The 25049-nt window shown below is 38.4% G+C and overlaps 1 protein-coding gene across 2 annotated transcripts in view; it reads right to left on the reverse strand.

The window, feature by feature from the left end:
- The window catches only part of COL24A1 (collagen type XXIV alpha 1 chain), a 339546-nt gene extending 315144 nt beyond the window's left edge, over positions 1-24402 (reverse strand). The window contains exons 1-4 of one of the 2 annotated variants that reach the window (XM_058658790.1): positions 24277-24402; positions 23694-23824; positions 15452-15516; positions 2386-3740 (exon numbers count right to left, since the gene is read on the reverse strand). In XM_058658790.1, the coding sequence (XP_058514773.1) occupies positions 2386-3740; positions 15452-15516; positions 23694-23749 (1476 nt within the window). In that variant the 5' untranslated portion in view covers positions 23750-23824; positions 24277-24402. Of the gene's footprint in view, positions 1-2385; positions 3741-15451; positions 15517-23176; positions 23277-23693; positions 23825-24276 lie in introns of those variants that run through there. The other variant, XM_058658792.1, reaches the window with a different exon arrangement.
- Positions 24403-25049: the final 647 nt, after the last annotated feature.

Genomic DNA, 25049 nt, shown 5'->3' on the forward strand with positions numbered 1-25049 from the left:
TTCCTGTCTCTGTCTCTTGCCTGCCTCTCTTCCTCCGTCCCTAGTCTCTCTGTGTCTGTCCGTCTCTCTCTCTCTCTCTCTCTCTCTCTCTCTCTCTCTCCCTTTAAATAAATAAAAATAAATCTTTAAACAAATTAAAATATCAGTTTCAAAACTCTTCCTTTTAAGTTTATTAAAAGCATTAAAGCTAATATATGTAAAATGTCCATAGTATATACACAGCAAGCACTCAACAAATAATTCTTTTGTATTTTAATTACTGTATATTGCTAGAGTCATACACACGCACACAAAGGAAGATGTATTCAATACATCAGTTCTTCTAAAAGACAATAACCTTGGGTCAGTTAATCTTGGAAGTTCATCTTGCATCCCTTTTTAGATTCATTCACTCTTACATTCATTCTGTTAAAAAGCATTATAAAGCACCAAGCACTGTTGAATTTTATAGTCTAGATAGAGATACATACAATAACAGAAAAAAATAAGTTATTAAAATTTCATTCGAAAATAGACAAACAGAAAGAGATGGATGTAGTATGTAGTAGACCTAATTTATATTGTGATATTCAAAAGCAATTCTCTGAACATGTTAGATATAAAAGATCCGTTGGAGTTAGAAAATGAATTCCAGAAATTGAAATAAATGAATAAGGGCATGAGTAAAATAGTACAGCCTGGTTGTCAGAACTAACAGGAAATTGACAGAAAAGAGAACATGTAACAGCACAAGATTGCAGAGGGGTTGTATAATGTATGCCTACATGGAAAATGAGTCAGAGTTTTTAATTTAGTCTAAATGTTTTGGCACATAATAAAGACTGAGTATGTATCTGTGGATTGTGAATTGCCTCACTCACTAATATTGAATGGCTACTTTTAGATTTACAGAACAAACCAATATTTATTTTTGAAAGAATAGTTTCCATAACCATTTAATATGTTCTCTCAATGATTCAACTTTATCATCAGTGTTTATAATTAATTTTGATAGTTGAGTTCATTTTTCCCACAACAGTTCAGTCTTCAGATTTTATATCAAACCTCTAATGATTTTAATAAAACTTACTTAATACCTTTGAAATCACTTCAAATAGTAACCACAAACACAGCTAAGAAAGTAGCATCTTTGAGGGGGTCAGAACTGTGATACAGCTGGCAAATCTATCACCTATGATGCGGAAACTCAATCCTGGCTGCTCTACGACTGATTCAGCTCCCTGCTAATGTGTCTGAGAAAGCAGTATAAGATGGCCCAAGAGATTGGGACCTTGCACCCACGGGGAAGACCTGAAAGAATCTCCTGGTTCCTGGCCTTGCACCAGCCCAACTCCAACCCTTGCCATAATTTGAGGACTAAATCAGTGAGTGAAAGACATCATTTTCTTTCTCTCTCCCTCTCTCTCCCTCTCTCTCACGCTCTCTCCCTCTCCCTTGCTCTCTCTTGCTCTATCTCTCTCTCTGTTACCTGTTCTTCCATTGTATTGACCGACAAGCTATTTTCACATAATGCAAGTTAAAGCTTTTCTTAGCCCACAAATACAAATAGCCATATTTATAGATAATGAAATACATTACGCTTCAAGTAAATGAAATTCATTTTAGAACAATAATGTCAAGGTTTTGATTTTTCTAAGTCAATGATTCACTATAGCAGAATTTCTACATAAAATAAATTTTATACTCTGTCGTAATCCATTTGATATAATTTCATTGGAATTATATTTAGTTGGTAGATTTAACGTGTTTTTAGATTTTTTTTCTTTTTAAGAGAGAGCTCTTATGCACTGATTCACTTCTCAAATGCACACTACAGCCTGAGGATAGGCCATGGAGTAAGCCAGGAACCAAGAACTCAATTCAAGTCTCACATATGGATAGCCGGAACCCAACTACATGAGCTATTACTGTTGCCTCACAGTTGGAAGATAGAATCAAGAAATTTGGTCAGATACCAAATCCAGGTACTCCAGTATGGGATATAAGCATCGTAGCAGGTGTCTTAGCTTCTGGCCAAAAACTCACCTTACATTTTCCTTTAGTCTACCATGATTTGTACATCCCTCTCTCAACATGACTGCAGTAAATCTATCAATTTTAGAAAAAAAGAGTGGTGATCTAGAATTAGCAGTTGAATTCCTGGTTATATCGCAATTGAAAAGGTAAATCATTTGGTTTTTCTATAACTTTACCATGACTAAGTTGCTTGTGCAACCTGACAATTAGGAAAAAAAAATTGTGACATTTTGATAGATGGATTACAGAAACCACAAATTCACTCACTGTGCCAGGATACATTGTGATAACTCTAATCTGCTGTGCACAAATGTTTTATAAATTAATATATTAAGACATATATAAAGACAGAAATAAAAAGCAACTTACGGGAGGTCCAGTGTCCCCTTTTGGCCCTCTCAGATACTCCACGTCAAACATTGTATTAAGATCCTCATAATAATAATAATAATCATAAAGCTTAGCTTCATAACTATTTTCGATGGGATAAGTAGCATCAGGATAAAATTCACCTTCCTTCCTTAAGTCAAGGTGATTATTGACAGTTGGCTCATCTGTCACTTTATAGAAAGTTGTATTTAAAATATGCTGCATTTCTATTAGTTCATTAGTATGTAGATTGGCAGTGACAGCATTCTTGTGATCAGTAATTTCATCTTGCTTTATATGTGGAAGAATAGATGACATTTTCTTAAGCAGTGACAAATCAATTCCTTTATCATTCTGTGCTGTGCTATTGTCAAACACATTTATAAGAGAAGTCAATTTGTTGTAGGTGTTTGTTGTCTCACTGAGGTGAGGATGAGTCACTGACAGGCTTAAATTTGTATAAATGTGTTTCTCAGGAATCACTGCTTTGGCCTGAATCCCATGGCTGGTGAAATCCACAGCAGAGACGTCTCTTGAATGAAGAAGAGTTAACTGAGAGCTTGGTGTCTGTCGTTCTTGTGTTTTATGCACGTTTGCAGAACTCAGAATGCTTTTGCCTTCAGTAAATACATCCTCCGACAGTCCTTTTTCACCACATCGTTTGTGCAGGGGAGAGCATTCTGTGATCTTAGTTGGTTTGGTAGTTGTGTGAAGAAGGCTTGATTCAGGCTGCAATCTTTCTTCTGGGTGACACTGCTGTTTCACAGACCTGCAGTAGTCTGGAGCTGCTTCAGTAGAAGGAATAATATCCAACTGACACACTATTCCTTCAAAACGGACTGAATGATTGTTCAAACTTCCCAAGGTAAACACACTGTTAGGATCAAAAGTCTGGACTTCAGAAACAATCTCACTGCTAAAATATTTCTTTCCACATTCAACAAACATGGAAACAAGTTGGTCTGTAACAGCAATGGCGAATGAATGCCATTGCCCATCATGAATACTGGAGTTGAACACGACAGATTGCTTTCCTCCAATATAAACTGCTAACTTTTTAGGTAGTAATTGGACTCCTAAGTGCAGTTTGTTTCTAGTTCTGATGCTGAAGAGAAATGCATTGTTCACTCTATATGACTGTAACCCAACTAATAATGTAAATGACTGTCCTAAGTTGACTGGTAAAATGTTCATGAGAGGTAACTCAATATAAGTGTCATTTTTTAAAATGACACCTGGTTCTGTGAAATGAAACCCTTGAGGTAATGGTGTAGATGATGATGACAGAGCAGTCACTGGCGATGAGTGTGTTACATCTTTGCCTCCAAGGCCTAGTTGATGAAGAATATCTATGCCTGGAAATTAAAAGAGAGAAAGAGAGAGAGAAAGACAAAGAATCTTACTCTTATGCATTCATGTGTTCATACAAATGTTTGGGTATGAGAAAACCATCCTTCTAGTAACAGTAATTGCTACATAAACATGATCCATAAATAGTTTACAGGTAACAGGAGATAAGGATGGGGACAGTAAGATTCTACCCACAAGAGTTTGAATAAATGTGTGCAAGTGCAACCACATATACACCTACATATCAATAGCTCTACACCCAAGATTTAATTAGAGAATTAATTTAGCTCCACAACATTCACATTTGATTAGGTTTCTTATTTGTTATTCTAATTAATTCACATTTTCTGGGATTATCAGATGTCATTCACTTCTATAATTTAGAACTCAGAAGTTAATGATATCTGTATTAAGGGAAAAAGTGGAGTTCAACTTACAAAAACAAATTTGTTATTTGGAAGCTATTTCACTAAGTTCACATAATCCCTTAAACTGTTTTTTTTCAGGCTCTTTTCTATACTTCACACAGAAACTAACCCTGTGCTTGCCAGTGTACCATAATGCATGCTACAGGAAAAGTATGCAGGTCACTAAAATCCCTTGTTAATCCTTGGACAAGAGAATTTATATCTGCTTAGTTGGTGATCATTATACTTTCTCTGTATTTTCCAAGTTTATCTTTCTGCCGTTTTCCCCCCAGTCATCCACAGCAATGTTTTATCTGATTCACAAACTCCTGTTCTGTGTTTATTATATCACATGCATTTTACAAAATACAGATGTCATTAGTTATAACTTTAATTTTTTGCTCACTGTAATATTATGAATGGTATACTGCTTATCTCTCTAACCCAAATACAACTTTTTTGCAAGATACATTCTGTGTTATTCACTATTGAATCTCTAAACTACCTGCCATGCAAACGGTTCTGAATTTTCTGTATGGATTTACCTCACCAGAATCTGATGAAACCTCAAGTCATGTTAAAGTCAATACCACTTTTACAATATGGTGACTCCTTTCTTTAAGATAAACCATTGCTCACTCTGCTGGATAAACTTTATCATTCTTTCACTTATAAAGTTCCATCTGCATCTTTCTTTACAAAAAGACACTATACATAAAATATATAATCATCCTTAATTTAAAATATCAAAGTATCTCAGTAAGTGAAGAAAAATTAAGTCTTCAACATTAATTAGAAATGTTTTAAATTGCCTTAATTATTTTTACAGAAAATTAGTAGATATTTGATAATTTGGGTTCATTAAAAGTAACAAAATATAAGAAAATGCTCTTTGATAGCTCTGCTCAAAGATAAAGTGATTATTCATTTCATTTCAAAAATGAAATATTCATTTAAAATGCAGAAATATGTGGGATCCTCATCAAGTTAATGGAGAATGCAGACTATGAAAAACACTGCATGGATTCTAAAATATTTTGCACCAAAATATATTTGTCTCATAACTGCATTTTTCCATGAATTTTTGAAGTACCCTTACACAATTAAAATGTTTCATCATGTAGATATTTACAAAATACTCAAATATTTGATTTGAAGGTTAGAACAATCATCTTACCAATAAAACAGTTGCATTTTTAGAGCTATTTCAATGCATACAGGGGGTTTAAAATTTCTTGACTGTACAATCATGTACAGCAGAAATCATACTTCAGATTTTGAATTTTTATTTATATCCCAAGCTAGCAATTGTGATAGGAACTCTCTTGTGATGGCAGTGAACCCAGCTCTAAGTCTGCTCTTGATCACAATAATACCAATTGATATTCTAAAACTATAATAAGCTGCTGTGATGCCATAATATTCATTTGGTTAGGTATATTTTCAATTTAGAATATTTTTATTTTGAGTTAGAAGACATGCATGACTTCATTGTAAAGAGAGGACCTTCTCTTTAATGTCCATATCTCAGATATTCACAGTGCGTTTTAAGCTCTTTCACATCTCTGCATTCCCAATTGTAGAATGATAAGCATTTCAGAGATTTGAGGTATATGTTAAAGCAGAACCACAATATCACACACGCACAAAAACAATCCTATGACTTCTTATATTTTATAATTTTGCTATATGTAAAATTTTAATCCATACACAGCCATGCATTCTAACACACTATAAGTTACTTATCAGCTAATCAGCTGATTGCATTTATTTTCAGACATTAATGAAAATTGGTATTCCTGAAACCCAGGTACAGTAGTCTGTGACGACCTCCCCTCACTCAAACTTTCCTGATTTCTGAGGATAGGTAGGTCTCATTCTGAGAAGCAAACTGCCAGTAAACTGCACCAGGAAAAACCTGCAGGGCTTCAAACTAAAGAGTGTGCCATCAGAAAGCTATACAAAGCTGTAACTACGATGCTAAATAAGCTACTCAAAGGAAAACTCACATTTAAGTGAAACAGCAAGGGCTGTTCCTTGTCTTAAAACAATTATTGTCTTTAGCAGGACTCCTTGTCATTTATTGCCTCAAATTTCTGACCCTGCTAAAAAGGAAATATTATTAAGAAGTGAATATTATTAAGAAGTGTTATCTGAATGCCCTTTTTTTCCTGCCTTTTGAGTGACCACTAGGACAGGAGACCTCGCTTTCATTCTCTTAAATAAATCTTGTTTTGCACACTGAAAGAAAAAAAAAACAGAAATGCCATTTGAAAACTTTGGAGTCTATATGCTTTCAATACTTCTTTATATGCAATTAGTATGTTCCCTTGTTCTCTTTTTATTATTTTTATGACACATAGCTTTTTAAAAAATGGATTTTGATCATTTAATATTCAGTAAATTTGGCATTAGTGAAATAATTTTGTATTCCTATGATTTACCAGTCATACGATATTCTTTTGAATAACTAGTTGGATTCTTGACTGATAAGTTACATAGAATCACTGCATTAACATTTATCACTGCATTAACATTAACATAATATCAAAACTGAAGACTGGAGCCTGGAATTCAATTCATATCTCCCACGCGGACGGCAAGAATTGCGCCATTACCAGGTGTGCATTTGCAAGAAGCTGAAATCAGTTTCTGCAAGAGCTGGAACTCAAAACCAGGCACTTTGATACAGGGTGTTGGCATATCAAATGCCATTTAATGGCTGTGTTAAACACCCACCTCTGAGCTTTGCTTATTCTGCACCAAAGTAATTTTATCTTTAAATTCCATTTTCCATAAAATTTTGTAAGAACACTGATATAATGCCCCCAGTCCTTTCTTGACACTTTTATTCTTTCTTCCTTTGAGTAATCTTTTCTTATTTTCCATATTCATTCTTCCCAAATCATCTAATATTAGTGTATAGGAGTTTTCTTTTAATGCTATAATTTTATTATTAAATATGTTGATGCTATTTTTTTCAATTTTGATTATGTAAATCCAATTTCTACAGACAAAACAATCAACAACATCAATTTAATCCCCGTCTTTTTTTCTCCTGTTTTTTGGCGGTTACTTTATTCCCACATGTTCAATATGGTATTTGTATACTTCTCTATTGCTGCATTTGCTTCTGATAAATAGAGCCAGCGATTTGCAGTTCTTTAAGTCCTTTTCCCTTTGTGTATCACCTGTTAGTTCTCTCAATAAGCATTCAGGGAAACAAGGTTTACAGTGTCAATCCTCGCAGAATTGTTTTATGCAAATTATGCCTTCAGTTTCACTGTATATAAAATGCTGGTTTGTCATTTTCTTGAATAGCTTATAAATACTGTTACACTATCCTCAATACTTCAGTGTCACAGAAAAGAAATCTGAAGTCCACTAATTTTCTCATTTTAATTGACTCATTTGTACCATTATTTCTAAGAGTTGTTCTGTTTTTGAAATGCAGTGATTCTATCTTATTGATTTCTTATTGATCATTCTGGATACATGTTTCCAGTGCATAGTACACCCATTCATTGGAAAGATTCAAGTTTCAAGTCTGTTTTTTTAACTTCAGCAAAGTTTTCATGATTTTTATCTGAATATTTTTTCTAGTTGACAGTTTTGCTGTTCTTCAAAAGCCTATCATAAGTACCTTGGACCATGATCTTCTGTATGTGCCATTTCTCTGTATTTCTTTTAAAACTATTGTTGATTTTCACTGCTGTTAGAGTTCCTTTAAATATATTTACTGTGTCACCTACAATGTCTTATTTCCTTCTGTGCTTCTTCCAGTTTCACCTCCATTTATGAAGGATTTTCTCTATAACTTCAAAGGTCCCTGAACTCATACATCCTTTTAATGTCTTGCCTTCTCCTCTTTTCCCCTGAGTCCATGTATCCTTCCTTTATCATCTGCTTTCACACATGTGATTGCTTTCCTTGGAAAAATATTTGTTCAAAATATGCATTTGTTTAGTGGCATTTTTTGTTGTACATTCTCATTCTTGCTGCTTTTCCCTACTTTTCCTTTCTGTTTTCCTAATTATACCATATCAGTTCCTTTCGGCTAACCATGGCTTCCTAGTCCTTCAATTCACCGTTGAGGAAGACAAAGAATCCTGCCTCCCAAATTTCAAAACCCAAAGGCTCGGCTTCAGTACTAGCACACTGTCCTCAAACGCCTCCTTTTCACAGCCCCACCTTCCCCTGAGCCAAACCCGGTTCCGTAGAACGTGCGCTTTCAGCTCTGTGTCCAACTTTGTCATTTTCCTTTCCCTGTAATCCACTTGGCCCTGGTCCATGCTTAAAAGTGAATCCTGTACCTCACAGTGTTTGTTTTTTGTTTGTTTGTTTGTTTGCATTTTTTGAGAGCTGTTCTCTGATAGTCACTTAGTTATGATTTGTTCTTTCTTGAATTTTCTCTTAGACAGCTTCCGTCCTCCTGAGCTTCTCTAGCGCTTCTGGACAAGGCTAAAGGTTAAATAATTCAGAGTGTGCTAACTACCTTCAGACCTTACCTTCAGAAAGTCTGTTTATGTTGGTGCTTTTAAAAACCTTACACTGACTTTATTCTTGGCGACATATGTTTTTCTCAGCATGTTTTTAGGGCTTGTGGAAGTGTAAAATGAGGTTTTCAGGTTTACTTATTACTTCATTTAACTTATTTCTTTGCATAAAATCCACAAACAGAAATGCAAAGATCATAGTTCATTATTTCATGTTTAAACTTGCAGTCTATGCCACTTCACAGATTAAATAATTTGGTCAAGGTGAGAGCTGATTAAAGGTAAGGCCAGATTTGGAGAATAGTGAACTCTTAAGGGTAGATGGCAAATACAAGTGGTGTTAGAAAGAACAGAAGACAAAGCAGATAAAAAGAAAGGCTTCCCCCAGAGGACAAACTCTGCAGCATTTCCCTTGGGCCTGATCCTCAGTATCACCATATTACAATTTGAGGTCAAGTTGGAAGTTGGTGTCAGAGGAAAGGGTAGTCTTGGGCCTGCCCCCTAACTTGCTGCTCTCCACTACCAGCTACCTTTCTTTACAAGGGTATAGCTGCTCTCTCCACTGCACTCCCCACTCTGTCCTGGTCATCACTGAGTTTCTTGCCATTTGAAAACCTAGTTGTTCTGGTCATCCTATTCCCTCCAAGACTCAGTGGATGTGAGCTTTCAGGACAAGCTTCATTCATTCTGCAAGGTTCAGCTTCTGCTGTTTCTCTCAGAGTTTTAGCAAAATTTTCCTTTGCAGTTATTTTTTTTAACACTCTAATAAAAATGGATCCTATTTTCTACTAAAATCTGTTTTAAACTTGAGATCCTAATACTCAATATAAGTGTAGACACTTCAAACTTACTTGCTTTTTATTTGAAAATAGTACAGTAATTACTACTGATTAAAAAAAAAAGAAGAGGAAGGGAGAGTTGAGTGAGTAAGGAGGAGAGGGAATAAGAAGAAATTTGATCTAGTAGACAACAAAATTATGACTTAAATCCAAGTTTTGGATTCACAAATTCAGTAGTTTTATAATTGACTCCATGGTGAAATTAGTGAAATTAGTATAGAAATCTTCGAAGCATTCATGCAAAAGGGTCATTTTTAATAAAACTATGCACAAATTTTAAAATTGTGTTATTCCAAAATAAATTTATCCTTCAATCATATTCTTCCATAAACTTTTTAAACTTTTATTCAAATATATCCCTAGAGAAAAAGTAATGGAAGAATAAATGATTTACAAATACAGAGAACCAAAGCATCATTTTACCTGTTATAATTCTATCACGAAGATGTATTTATCCTACTTGGACATTACACAATTTACACATCATACAGTACTGCACAAATATGCACAATTTTTATGTTTTAAAAAATGTTTTAAAAATAATTTTAAAAGACATTTTATGTTGGAAAAGCAGGGGTAGGCCTACCACTACCCTAACAAAATTGGAATTTTTACCTCTCAGTAATTGACTGTTTAAAAAGGATTTAAAAGAAAGTACTTTTTAATAAAAAGTAGAGTGCTAACACTTTATAAAGTATAGTAAATTATCTTAACCAGCACTATTAAATAACTAAGTAAATATAGCATAGCATTAATTCTAATGAATCCTCAATTTTTAAGTCTCCAAGGATGTTTTCTTTCAGGTACTAAGGAATAAAAAGTCAAAATGATTGCTTAAATTAAAAATACAAAGCTATAAATGAGAAAGATTATATGGGCCTTAATCTACTTTTCTTTCCAATGCCAATTTACTTAAACTGAGTACATTAACCTGATAACTGCCTTCCATGCATTCTGCGGTGCTTTGCACAATGTCACTTCAATAGTCAGGGCCTGAATTGAGACTCAAGTGTAAGCTTTCTGACTCCAGTTCACAGAGTAAGGAACTGGAGAAAATAATTTACAACCAAATGTTTTATTTTTCCAATATCATGAGGATATGGGAACAGAAAGACCTTTTTCCCCCCATGGAAATTCACTGTATCCTTGTAGCCTCATTATGTAACAGGCACTGCTAGCCACTGCACATGTGTTATCTCATTTGATCCATGCAAGAGTCTTATGTTGCATTATTTTCTTTGCTTCACAGCTGTTGAAAATGGGCTGAGGGTATTTAAGGAGCTTGACTGAGGTCACAAAGATAACAAGGCCACATGGATACCACTAAAAAGCCCTAACTTCTGGCTCTGAAGCGTCTGTGATGAAGCACACTGGTTGTGCTGCAAGCAGCAGCTGTTTCTTTAAAATATCCCTAATATAAACACATCTGACATATAAGAAGATAAATACAAGCCTATTTATAAAATGATAAATGCATCAACCTAAATTGTGAAAATACTGGTTAAATGCTGTGGAGAGGGTTTTTGACAGCAAGTCCTTGGAGTGACTACAGCTAGAATGAGCTTTGGGTCTGTTAACAATAAACACATTTGGTCAATTTATACAGGAAATACTCTTCTTGAAGATGAACCTCCTACACACAGATTTCTGCACATGTGGTTTTACACCTAGGGATCATGATGTTGAGCATATTGTGCATCTTGATGATTAGCGCACATCCTGCATAGTGTAAACTGTCCCCGGAAGCCTTGCGTCTCTGCCAATCTCTCCCTGGAAGCCAGCCCACCAACAGAGAAAGAGAAAAAAAAAAAGGAAAGTGTAACAGACTAGGTAAGGAAAAGAACCTATATCTGTCAATTCCACAGGAAAAAATCAGCCTAACATAACTCATATTTTCTAGAAATAGAATTATTCTTCAGTTATCAAAAAATATTAAAAATTACATGTATTTATAAGATGCTTAAAATGACTTTTCTTAGCTTTTCCAAGAATAACTTAAACCACTGCAAAATATAGAAGTTTATTCATTATCAGTCTTAAAATGTCTCAGCAATGAGAATAAAGAAATGTGTTTAAAAACTATAGGACAAGTTAAATGAATAAAAGGCCACTAGCAGATAAGAGACATCAACAGAGTTTTTAAAATGAAAAGCATATGTAGGAATCAGCAAGGTTGAGAAACGAACTCTATCAGGTTGCAGGGTAGATGCTAAGAACAGACACTCCAAATATAGTCAAGAGTTAAAGACACCAACACTGGACACCGGAATAAACATGGGATTCAAACGAGGATGGGGATGGTGAGTGGGGAGCAAGGGTTCAAAGTTTACTATGAGAAGTTTTAAGATATTGACAGGTTATTAAGAAAACAATGCAGAAAAAAATGAGTCAATTGTAGCAGAAGATGGAGAAAAAGCACTAGGAACCTGGAACTCGGCTAAAATTTACATTCCAAGTAGAGAGACAACTTCTCCCAGCAGAAAACACTGCATCACTTAACTCTAACAAAGGTGGCAAACCAAAATTCAAATTTACAGGTAGGATACTGGAGGACTTTTCGCTAAAGAAACTCAACAGTCTCAAATATTTGTGGTCCAACAAGATGCGCCATCCAGGCTCCTATTCTACACCCCTTTAGAAGGAACATCTCAGTTGATATTCCTAGCCATGCACACAGTATCCAAGCAACAGACAATGGAGGTACTGCAGACTTACAGAGAATTACTCCTTCATAAACAACAGAGCAAGACAACAAAATTGAAAGAAAAAAAAATGTTACATGAAGCAGAGTGAAAATCCAAAAATACTATCATTCTTTTACTTAAAGCGTTAAGAGTAGATATCACATCCAAGGACTAAGAACAGGGGGCTGCCTTGTTTTTTTTAAAGAAAAAATGTAATGCATCTATCTATATGAATGACATTGACATTTTGATATTTGATTATTGTTTATAGCCCTTGCGTATAGGCTTGAAGAAAAGTGGTTTTTCTACTTACTATTTACTTTTTTTTAATGGAGGGTTAAGCTTGCGATTATAAAGCAAATTTAAAGTATGCAACCATAAAAGAAAAATTTTAAAAAGAGGAGGAGGGAGACTGGAATGTTTGGTAGGAAGTATCACAGCCTTCATGGTCTTAATGTATATATGCAATGCATGAAATTGTTACCGTTATATAAATTTTTAAAAACAATCTGAGACTAACAGCAGAAATTAAAGTGTTTGAAGGGATCTTTGGAACTCATTCCAATATCTAACAGAAATTACAGGAAAAGAGATAAATTAATCCACCAGAAAGAACACAGTAAAATTCCCAGAAAAGAGACCTAAGTTTCCACACTGAAAAGATCTACCAAGAGTCTAGCAAAATGAAATGAAGCTAATCTTTAGTAAAGTACATTACTATGAAATTTAAAAACCTCAAAGATGAACTGATAATACTAAAGGCTTAAAGAGAAAAATAAGAAGTTACATATAAAGAATGAGTGCTTGATATAACATCAGATTTCTTAACTACATGTCTACCAACCAGAAGACAAAAGATGAAAGCCTTTCCATTTCAAGGGGAAAATGTTTACACATAAATGCTACACACACCTCAACTACCCTTAAGTGTAAAGAGGAAATAAACACATTCTCAGAAATACAATGTTGTAAACAATGTATCATCTACGTAACAATTCTCAGTATACAAATGGAAAACACATTCCACTCCAATAGAAACAGACTCTCAAAAGAGAAAGACATGAGTTCAAAGAAACTGTATCTAACCCAAATGAGAAACATCGGCTCTCCTGGAGGCTTACAGATCAAACGGCCCATGGGAAAGCAGGATTTTAGCCTCCAGGAGGAATATCTCCAAAAGGACAAGTTGAATTGTTGGAGTACTGCAACTGCTCTTGGAGAAAGTATTTTTGAAAGAACTTTCAGATTGCTTTTGGAGTATATGAAAATAATTACTGACAGAAAGAGCAAATAAACAAATAAGCAAACAGTGGATCAATCTTGTAATATTGTACAGAAAAGAAAACATAAACATGCATGGCTCAGTGGTTAAAAACATGTATGTGGTCCTAATAAGAAAAACTATGAATATTGAACTCAAAACTTCGATAAAACTGTATTGAGATGAAAACGCACACTCGCCTAGCACAGTGATTAGATAATACAATTCTTGTAAGCCTTAACTGTAATAACAAGAACCTGAAAAGTATAATGCATAATTTTTCTTCATTTCTACCTGGAGTAAAATAAAGTAATAGAAATGCATAGGTCAAGAATCACATTTTTTCCTTAAAAAAAAATCACAGTTCACTTGCTTTTATCTACTTAAAAGGTAGAACAACAGAGTGAGGAAAAGAAAGAGAAGTATCTTTCACTTACTGGTTCATCCTCAAATGCCTGCAGCAATCCAGTCTTGGCAGGAGCCTAAACTCCATCTGAATCTCCCATTTGAGTGTCAGGGGCCCACGCAATTGAAACATCATTTGTTGCCTCCCAAGATGCTTCAGCAGGAAGATGGATGATAGGTGGAATAACTGGGATTCAACATGGTACTCTACCATGGATGCAGCTGTCCTTAACCCACTACACTAGAACATCTAATTCCCAAATCCCATTTCTCAAAATCACAGGTACATGTGGCCTAATTTAATCTTTCCTCATTTAAAAACATGAGAAAATGTGTCTTCTGATGAATATCTTGCACCCTTTATATCCATGAGGGATTGGATCCGGGACCCCTGAAGACATCAAAATCCCCAAATGCAAAAGTCCTTTATGTAACATGATGGTTTATTTGCACAAACCATTTACATCCTCCAGTACGCTCCCAGTTCACTTGAGATCACTTATACTATCTAATACAATGTAATTGCCACATATATATAAGTTGTACTATGCATCTAGGGAATGATGACATGAAAGAAGTCTGTACATGCTCAAGACACGCATTTTTTTCTGAATATTTCTGTTTTGCAGTTGGTTGAATCTACAGGTATGGCAGAAACAAAGGACACCCAGGGCCAAGATATATCTATCCATAAGCACTTCTCAGATTGCTAAATAGGGTACAGTAGCAGCCCTTCCTTTGGGGCCCACTCTTCTTTCCACATGTATTTCATTCATAACTTGTTTACTTGGTTTTTTTCTTAGTGAAAAGAAAGACTAGACTGATTAGTGACCAGATACATTGAATTGAAAAGTTGGTTCTCTCAGAATGGGTAATTTGGCAGCTCCATGCAGCCTTGTTAAATGGAAGACAGAAGAAGAAGAAAAAAAATGGGGTCAATGTGATATTGTCCGTAGGTCTACCACAATTTCAGAATTTTCTTTTAAATATTTCTCATTTTTTCAAAAAAGAACATTTTTCCCTTTGAGGCCAGTGGTACTGTTTAGTTATATTTCCATTATGAGCAATTAGGATATTACATGGGAAATAGAAGATATGTCAAACAATGAATAAATTAGGGTACACATAGTCTCCTAAAAGAATACTAGAGCAACCAACTGGCATGCAAAAATAGAACAAAACAGAACACTAATGTATTTTCAGAAACTCTCTATTTGATTAAATAAAATGCAAGCCAACTAGTATGTAAATTTTATTTTCTCCCTTAATGATGCAAATCCAGACGGAATATTTATTATGTGCTTGGGTTGTTTCAAGAAGTGCAAAGGTAATTCTGTCACAGCTTGCTACCCCCAAGAACTCACACTTAAAATGAAATCACAAGCAAAGGCTTTCTACTGTATAAAACTTCCCTTTTATAGAGTTTGCTTAAAAATGTAGCAATTTCACAGATGGAAGAGCTGAGTAATTTCTTAAAGGTCATATTTCCCTCCAAAATTTACCCTTACGTTCTCATTTTGCTAGATTGAAATATTTTGTTTAGTACTGAGTTAAAGGCAGTACTGCCATAATAGGTACTTTGGCTATCCAGAAGCAGACTTCTTAAACAAGATAATTTCCTTACCTTGTTCTTGTGCATGAACAACAATCCCAGAGACACATAGCATAACAAAATGAAGAAGTCGTTTCCTAAACAGAGAGAAATTGGAAAAACCTATCAGTGAGACATTTACAGCTTAAAAATCATATAAAGTCCAAAATCAACTTCAATATGAGATTAAGAACTAAATTGTTAGTTTAATCATTATAGTACATTAATAATCTTAGTGGTGAGAGCAATGGCTCTGGATTATAATATCAGTTCTGCCAGTTACTATCAGACTTGTGCATTCTTTAACTACTCCTCAGTTTCTTCATCCGATAAAGATAAACCTATCTCGTAAAGTTGTTTTGAGGGTAAACAGAAAACATCACCTGGCATGTAGAAAATGCTCAAAAAATCTGAGCTACCATGGATGACTTGATTTTTGTTATTATTATTATATCAGATTACCATAATAGCAATTTCACACAGAATAGTAAAGATTACTACAGAACACAAATCACAGTTACTTAACCATATTGATTATAATTGACAGATCCTGTTATTTGTTTCAATGACTGCTTATATGTTAAGGCCATTTGAATATCATATTTAAATCATTTATACTCAATTTATGTTTCTTTGGTTCTTGGAAAGCATGGCTCTGAAAATGTCAATGTAATTATTTTTAGCACCACTTTTGTGAGTCCAATACCCTATCTCCATAAGTAAAGATGATCATTCACATTCATTAGCTGTATTTTATTTAAAAAGCTTTGTGCCACTTTAATTATGGCCAAATTTGATAGATTCTGCTGGATAGTCTTTATAATTGACTATGTAAGAATGAACATCTACCTCCCAAATGAAAATCAAGAGATACATTTGAAAGGAAATGATGAACATGCTGAAAATTGATCTTGCTAATACTCTGATTTTTTAAAAATTTTAACCAAAGAATTTTTCAAATGACATTTCTATGAAATGTAAACCTACAGATTTTGACTAGAGTCCCCTTGAAGTCATATATTCTTCTTGTGAAGTTCTAGTATACTAGTAATTATTATGTTTTCTAATTATGATGAACAAGATGGTATAAAGAAACTAATCATTTTATAAAGTCAAGACAGGAAATTAACACTACTCTTGATGCAACAGAACACAAATTTCATTTGTGTTAAAATGGTACTTACCATTTGTTAGTGATAAAAAAGAAAAAAGGCACATTCAGTCCAGACCACAATTCTCTTTGTTTTGTTAGATACCTATCAACTGTCACTAACACCACAAACTGGTCAACTAAATTACTATTCTATTAATTGGCCAAGATGCATTTGAGGTGCTTGTGAACAATCCAGACACCTGGCTCTACTATAGATTATGGTTCAAAAACTGGAGTATATCCCCAGGATGCATACATCTAAACTGGGTTATTGTAAGACAGAATATGTATGTTAAAAACAGAAAAACATCAGAATGTTTATATTTATATTTCAATCTAAATAAATACCATTTATCATATTTATTTGCTATATGACATGACACACTATTTGATCCTTTTCTGATACTTTTTTTACTGTACTTGGGTCTGTAATTTTCAATCTATAGTCCATCAGAATCACTTAACAGATTTGCTAAAAGCAGATGGGTCTCATCCCTAGAGTTTCTGATTCAATACGATGAAGCTCAAAAACCTGCTTATATAGTGAGGTTCGCAGAATCCTGATGTTGCTAATCCAAGGCCCACATTATCAAGGTTACTGATCCTGAATAGAAGATGTACAAGAGATTATGTAAGGCCCACATGTTTTTGGCTTTTTTGCACCTTACCTGCACACTGGAATCACCCCATAGAGCTTTTTTTTTTTTTTAATCTTGAAAAGTAGGGGTTTTTTTTAATTTATTTTTTCTTTTTTTTTTAAATCTATTTTATTGTATTGTTGTTGACAATCTTTACATAGTTAATTACGGTTAAGGAACAAAAAAAAAAGGTTCAGGGGGTATAGGGAAGTGGGTAATACTATTATGTCCATATTATTTCCATCATGTATCTTTGGTAAAGGGGGATATTGAGGGAGAAGCTCCACCCGTTTACCCACCCACCCCAAGTCCCGGATGTGGGGCATGCTCTGAGATATTTGCTCAAGTGGTTTTAACAGTTCTCCAGTTATGAATCGCTGCCAGTTTCACTCGATGAGGTCGTCCACTGATTGATATGGTCCATCATAAAGTCTCCGTTTGCCCAGTATTTCGCTGCCAACATATAGCTGAGATGAATGATTGACCTGTTCTGTCTTCTGTCTTTTCTTGGTTAGAGTTCTGAGTCCAGCAGTTCGATTGGGGAGATCTCCAAAGAAACTTTGAGGTATTCCCAGACTAGTTTCTTGTATGTTCTAGCAAGCAAAGGGCCCGGCACAGTCCATCACCCCAATCAGCTGGTGGTTGCAATTGCTGGGTTGGTTCTGTTTTCAGTCCCGAGTTGCACTGGAACCAATGGGTCTGGTGCGGCCCTTACATCAACCAGTGGGAGCTGCAGCCTAGTCGGGGCAACCCACAATAATCCCCACCAGGCCCGCCCCCATCATTGCATAAAATGTGTGTCTAATGAATTCAATTTTTCTGGCAAATGTTGGGTTTGGCTGGGGTTGTTTCTTTGAGTTCCCATGCTTCCACCTCTACTTCAACTAATGATTTATATACTATATACTACCTTAATTAAGAAAAAACAAGTTCCCATAATTGCGGTGAATGTAGAATATTAAAGGGCTTTATGCTTTGGAGTCCTTGAATTTAAGTTCTGATTAATAACTATTCAGAGAAAAGTATGAAATATCTGGGAATAAATCTAACCAAAAATGTAGGAGACTTATTTGAAGAAAACTACAAACTACTTAAAAAAGAAATTGAACAAGACCTCAAAAGATGGAGTAACATCCCATGCTCCTGGATAGGTAAAATCAATATCATTAAAATGTCTATACTGCCAAAAGCAATATATACATTCAACGCAATCCCAATCAAATTGCCCAAAACATTCTTCACGGAAGTGGAAACAATGATCCAAAGGTTCATCTGGAAACACAAAAAACCACGGATAGCTAGAACCATCCTGAAGAATAGGAAGTTAGCAGGGGGAATCACAATTCCGGACCTCTGGACATACTATAGGGCAGAGGTTATCAAAACAGCCTGGTACTGGCACAAAGATAGAGAGGAAGATCAATGGAGCAGAATAGAAACACCAGAAGGGAGCCCACACAGGTACAGCCAAATAATCTTTGACAAAAAGACAAACGACAATCCAGGCAAATGGGAAGGTCTGTTCAATAAATGCTGTTGGGACAACTGGTTAATAGCCTGCAGAAACAAAAAGATAGATCCACATCTCTCACCATACACTAAGATCAGATCTAAATGGATAACAGAACTAAACCTGCATCCAGAAACCTTCAAACTTTTGGAAGAAAATGTTGGAAACACACTGCAACACTTAGGAGTAGGCCCTCACTTCCTAAAAAAGACTCCAAAAGCAGCAGAAATCGAGACCAAAATAAACAATTGGGACCTCATCAAACTAAGCAGCTTCTGTACAGCTAGAGAAACGATCAACAAAGTAAAAAGGCAACCCACAGAATGGGAGAAGATCTTCGCACACGACATAGGTGATAGAGGGCTAATTTCCAGAATATACAAAGAGCTACAAAACAACCAAAATGTCAAAACAAACTGCTCAAGAAATGGGCACGGGAAATGGGCAAACACTTCACAAAGGAACAAACCCAAATGGCAAATAAACATATGAAAAAATGCTCAAGTTCCCTGGCAATAAGGGAAATCCAAATTAAAACATCAATGAGGTACCACCTAATGCCAGTAAGACTGGCCCACATGAATAAAAGCACCAACAACACTTGTTGGCGAGGTTGCGGGGAAAAGGGAACCCTACTCCACTGCTGGTGGGGCTGCAGGCTGGTACAGCCTCTATGGCAATCAGTATGGAGAATATTCAAACAACTCAAAATCGACATACCGTATGATCCAGCAATAGCACTCCTAGGAATATATCCAGAACAATTGTTTTATGAGAAACCAACATGCACTCCTATATTCATAGCAGCACAATCAGTAATTGCAAAAACATGGAAGCAACCAAAATGCCCATCAACAGAGGATTGGATAAGAAAGCTATGGTTCATCTACTCCATGGAATACTACTCAGCTATTAAAAAAAATAAAATGCAGTTCTTTGTGGCCAAATGGGCCAAACTGGAAACCATAATGCTAAGGGAAATGAGCCAATCCCAAAAGGTTAAATACCACATGTTTGCCTTAATTTAAGATGATATGATGTTATGTATAACATGTTATGTTTTGAATGTTATATGTTGTGTATCAACTAAAATTGAAATGTAAGTGAGGTGGTCACAGAAGGTGGCAAGGAACTCGCATTTACTTTTAACATATTGGTTACTCATTACTATGTCAATTAATTCCATAATGATGTCAATTTTTGCTGATGGTATGTTGGAGCTTTCAATTGACTGGGATGATACTCTGCTGGCTCTGTCTTCAGACCAGAGAGGGTATACCTAAGAAGCCGTTGAACTTGACTGGACAATAAGATGCTGGACTCTATGCTTGGTATACGCTTGCAATGGGGGAATCTCAACTGAACTTGAACTGTGGTTATGCAACAAGGTGGAGGAATCCACCATGGTGGGAGGGTTTGGGGAGGGGTGGGAGAATCCAAGTACCTATGAAACTGTGTCACATAATACAATGTTATTAATGAATTAAAAATAATAAAAAAAACAAAAAACAACAAAAAAAGAAAAGTCATGACAGCTATACACATTTTACTCTCATTGTAAGATTCAGAAATAGTAAAAATTCTGTTCAGCATCAAAATAAGTGGGAAAAAAAGATTTTGTTACAAAAGTGGGGATGAAGTTGGATGATTCAAGGAGTAAACTGATGTCACTAACTTATACGATGAATCCTCAGATTCTCAATTCAGCTTGGTAGAGTGCGCTTGTATAAGCTATCCAATGAAGCACACTAGAGTTTTTCTTACATTCTAAGTGTTAGAATAATTCACAAAGCACAAATAAGATAAATGTTCAAGGACCTCAAGTGAGCAAAGTCTTAGAATCCAGGTAGGAGGAAGGAAGAAAAACACACCTAAACTAGCCTGTCCTGATAATTCCAGAGAAGGTGAGATCATTGCCAGTACTCTGCTACATGCTAGTGAAAAACATAGGTCTTTAAATGAAAATGTGAGAATGTTGAGTTCCAGCAATTACATAACTTCCTCACATCTGATACCTGTACCCTGATCCTCGAATCAAGAAAACTTCAGTCTCCCCAAACTTAGCTAAAAAACTAACACAGTTTACATACCCTACACTATCTGGTGTGTTTCTGTCTTCAGCTCTAATCATTTATTCCCTAGAATGTGTGTTCTAACCAACTGCATCTGGTTCAGGTCTTCAAAAGTCATGTGCTGTCCCACCTCTGAGCCTGTTAATGCCTCCCTCATCTGAAACATGTCATGTCTCCCCCCACACACTTCAGTTTCAGTCTGGTCTTCATCTCTCTGGCCTAGCATCTCCTTCCAGGAGGTGCTCCTCCGCTATACATATCCTTAACTCATTTTATTACACTGATTCATTTAATTTAGTATTTCCTCAATTAGACTGAGAACACTGGGTAGGCAGCAATGGCTCCTGCGCTGCTCAATCGGCGTGTCCCTACTGCCTAAAATGATGCTGTGCACTCAGCGAGAGCTTAGTCAGTATTTACTGAACAAAAAAGTGAATGAATGAGGTAATGAAGGAAGGAAGAATGGTAACCTTTTATGAAAGGGAAATGAAATGGTCCTCCCGCCCTAGTGTCACAAAAATCTAAAGTAGGTCACAATTGTAAGGTATGGCAAGGAAACGAGCATAGCTATTCTAATACTGGATAAAACTGACTTTTTCCCCCTGAGATGTCACAGATTATCAAGAATGTTCAACTAACTCCAAAAATTATCTTCAAAAAACATGCTTACCCTCCCTGAGACATCATTTTAAACATTCATTTGAACAAATGTTTAAACAAAGACAACTGAGTAATGCAAAAAAAAAAAAAAAAACAACTAGGAATTCACACCAACTAAAAAAATAAATCTGCATATCCAAACCTTTTTCTTTCTTTCTTTTTTTGGTTGTTGATAGTAGAAACCCTTAACAACTGCCTTAATCCTGTGATAACATGTTGAGTCAGTGTATCTAACCATGACTCTTAATTTTATTTTATTAATTCCACAAATTTACATTAGTCAACTCTACTAAAATCGTCCTCATGAAACAAATTGTGCTTAAGAATACAGTTTTGAAACTACAAACACTTTTTGGTGAGTAATCAGAACTGTGATTTTAAAAAGCTGCTCCCACTCTTACAAAACATTCCCACAAAAGGATGGTGGAAAATTCAACCCTCAGGGGTTTCATTAGGGACTGGAAGGCTTAATTCAGTGGCCTGCCATTATCATCAGCTAATCAACTTTTTTTCCTGGCCTTCCCTCCTCAGGGGTGGCTGTCATTTGATTCAAACTGAAAAATTCCTAATTCACGAAATTTTCTTCCTCTAGAAAAAATTCCTGAGCCCAGTAGTTAACTACCTTCTTCCCGGGTTTGTAGTTGGTTGTTCTGGGAACTGAAGTGATGGCGAATCACTCTTCATTCTCGGTAGCCGGTAGACGGTTCTGCAATGCAGCAAGGGCAGCAGGGCCCTGGGCCCTGGGCCCTGAGCCCTTCTAAGTTGTCAAAGGAGATCAGTGGCTTCCTGCAACCCTACATCCCTGCACAAGAGTGCCTTCCCCATCCACGTAGTATAATTCTTCCTCAGAAGTCCCCCCTGTGTAATCCATTCGTTTTGGTTTCTCTGCTCCCCTCCCCCCAATCATCTGGACCCAATTTACAAACCCCAAACTGCCCAAGAATTTATGCAGGGCCTTTTATGGGAGCGTCTAGAAGGGAAGTATAAACCAGACAAGACAAGGGCCAGGCGCAGAACTGCTTCAAAATCCACGCAGTCACAGCGACAGAAGGCAAGGTTAGCACATGGGCCCGGCTGAGCAGCAGCAGGCAACCCTGGCCCGGAGTGGCCAGGAGAGCAGCGTCCACAGGCTGAGGGCCTATGGCCCCACTCACAGCGCCTTGCCGCATGGTCTCTGTCCTGCAGAGAGCTCAGGCCACTGACCCAGTGGGGATGAAGGTAGAGGGAAAGGGGGCGTGCCGTCCAACCAGACAGGCTTGCCTTCGTCCCGCCCTCCTAGACCAACCACTACAGAGCTTTGCCGCCTGAGGAAAAGCGGCGCACATTCCCCCGCCAGGGAACCCGGAGCGACCTGCCCCGGCGCGAGGCGGCACGCACGTGGCTGCCCAGGCCGCGGGCCCCGCGCACTGCGAGGCGGACGGCAGCGGCGAGTTTGGCGCTGGCCAGCAGGCCGCGCGCGGCTGGGGAGCACATGTTCTCACAAACAACGCCACACGGCGGCCTCCTCGCTCGCCAGCGCTTTGGCCCCGGTCCTTCCCACCTCACTCTGCAGCCCCCAAAGACTCTTCCAGGATGGACGGAAGGCAAACCAGGACTGCCAGCCTAGGCCGCGCGCTCCCACCCACGCTCTTACCGCAGTGAGGAGGTGGGCGCCAAGCCCAAGGGGTGTCTTTCAGGGCCCGCCCAAAGCCTTCCCGGGCTCCCCAGTCCCGCCCCCACGTCTACCTTCTGCGCGAGTCACTTGCCCGCCGACAGGCGGCCGTCCCGGCCTAGCCCAGGCTCCACAGGGACAGTGCTCTGGCTCGCCGTCTGACAAGGGGCGCCCGCCACTGCGTCCTCAGAAGAGCCGCAACCCCTCTCTGTCTGCCTCCCCCTGGCCGCTCCTAGGAGTAGCGGGGCTCCAACCCCTGAGCAGCCCGGTGGGGACGTCGGACAGCAGCCAGGGCCCTGCAGGAGGAGAGGGAGGAGGGCGCGCCGGCGGGGGCGCGGCGGGCTGGCGCGTGCCAGCAGGCTCCGCTCACGAGCCGCAGGCTCGCGTTAGCACAAACCGTCCGGGACCCTTTGGCTCAGCTCTGCATTTCAAACATGGTCTTTTACAAATTGAGAAGACAAGGACAGGATGCCAAGGCTGCTCGCCTGTTCCCAGAGCCGAGCAGCGGGGCCACCAGGCGGTTCCGTGGATTCTGGGGAGCGGGTGAGGAGGGGGGAGTCTAACCCCTGCCCGGGCGGGTGGGCTACTTACGTTTTTGCCGTGGGGGAGACCTTTCCACGCCTTGTCCTGTAGGCTCCTAAATGCATTTGTATGCATTTGTCCGTGCAGCAAAGCGCTAACGGAAAATAGAAGCCAACTCCGAACTGCTAAGTGTGCAGGTACTGTCCATGAAAAAGGGGGGGGGGGGAGTCACATGAAAAGCAGGCACCAAAGTTGCAACAGGAAAAATAAATAAATAAATACAAATAAAAGAGGGGGAGGAAATGAGGCTGAGGTGGGAAACAGCACCCGAAGGGAAGGACAAGATTAAGACTTGGGAGCACTGGACTCCGGACTCCGCAGGAGTCCAAGGTTGCGGCTCCCTGGAGAGCGGGCTAGGAGCAGACCGCACTGCGAGGCAGCTGGGGCGCCCGCGGGAGCTGGGCTGCCAGTGTAGCCCTCGAGTTCACTTGCGGTTCAAAAGCGACTCTGTGACTCCAGTAGAGTCCTCTGCTTTGGGCCTGGGAGGAGAAAGGATGGGGGAGGGAAGGAGTTGAGGGCTGGCGGAGGGGAAGGGAGGGAAGTCCTTGGAAACTGCCCGCGCGCAGATATTTGTCAAACAAGCACAACACACCCACTTGGGAAATCAAGTCGGTGCGAGGGGCCGGTGGCTACTGCAAGGCGCTCGGCGTGGACTGCCGCGGGCTGCTTCGCCTGGAAGAAGAGGAGCCGGGCGAATCCGGCCGGTGTTAAATTTCACCGCTCCCTGACTCGCAATGACATCACCGAACACACAGTGCACACCTCCCCCCGTCCACCCCGCAACCTTCCGCCACCCAGCGCCGGCCCCCGCGTCCCAGTGCACCCGCCGCGCCGGCTCGCCCTGGGGCGGCCGCAGCCCGGGTGCACATGCCGCCGCCCGGCCCTCCCTTCCCTCTCCCAGGTGCCTGCTAGCCCTCCTTTTCCCTGCGCCCTGCGCCGCTCCCCTTCTATCCGTTCCAGGTCCAGGGTTGTCCTCTTGGCGTGTCTTCCATCCTGACCTTTTCCTCGACCCGGTCACCCACGCGTTCTGAAATCATGCTTAACCCACGGGGTGCTTCCATCCCCTCCAGTAAACCGCCGGCTTTCCTTGTGGTTCAGCTCTGGGCCTATGTCATGCCATTATCTTAACCGAGTTTTGTCTGCCTCACCTCCTCTTCATTCTGTGACAGTATGTTCTCCTTGCTGCTTTTCACCTCTACTGATTTTTCGCTCCTGTGATGTATCTTTCTGCGTTCTGCTCTCCCCTCTTAGAAGCGTGCGTTCACGAACCACACTTAGGCATCAAGAACATGCTGTCTAGGGTAACCTAACTACCTTGAGTATCTTCTCCAGTTTGGGTAGTGAATTTCTTTTCTGATACAAGTC

This window comes from Ochotona princeps, chromosome 2, assembly GCF_030435755.1.
Source record: "Ochotona princeps isolate mOchPri1 chromosome 2, mOchPri1.hap1, whole genome shotgun sequence".
In the NCBI taxonomy this organism is placed as follows: Eukaryota; Metazoa; Chordata; class Mammalia; order Lagomorpha; family Ochotonidae; genus Ochotona; species Ochotona princeps.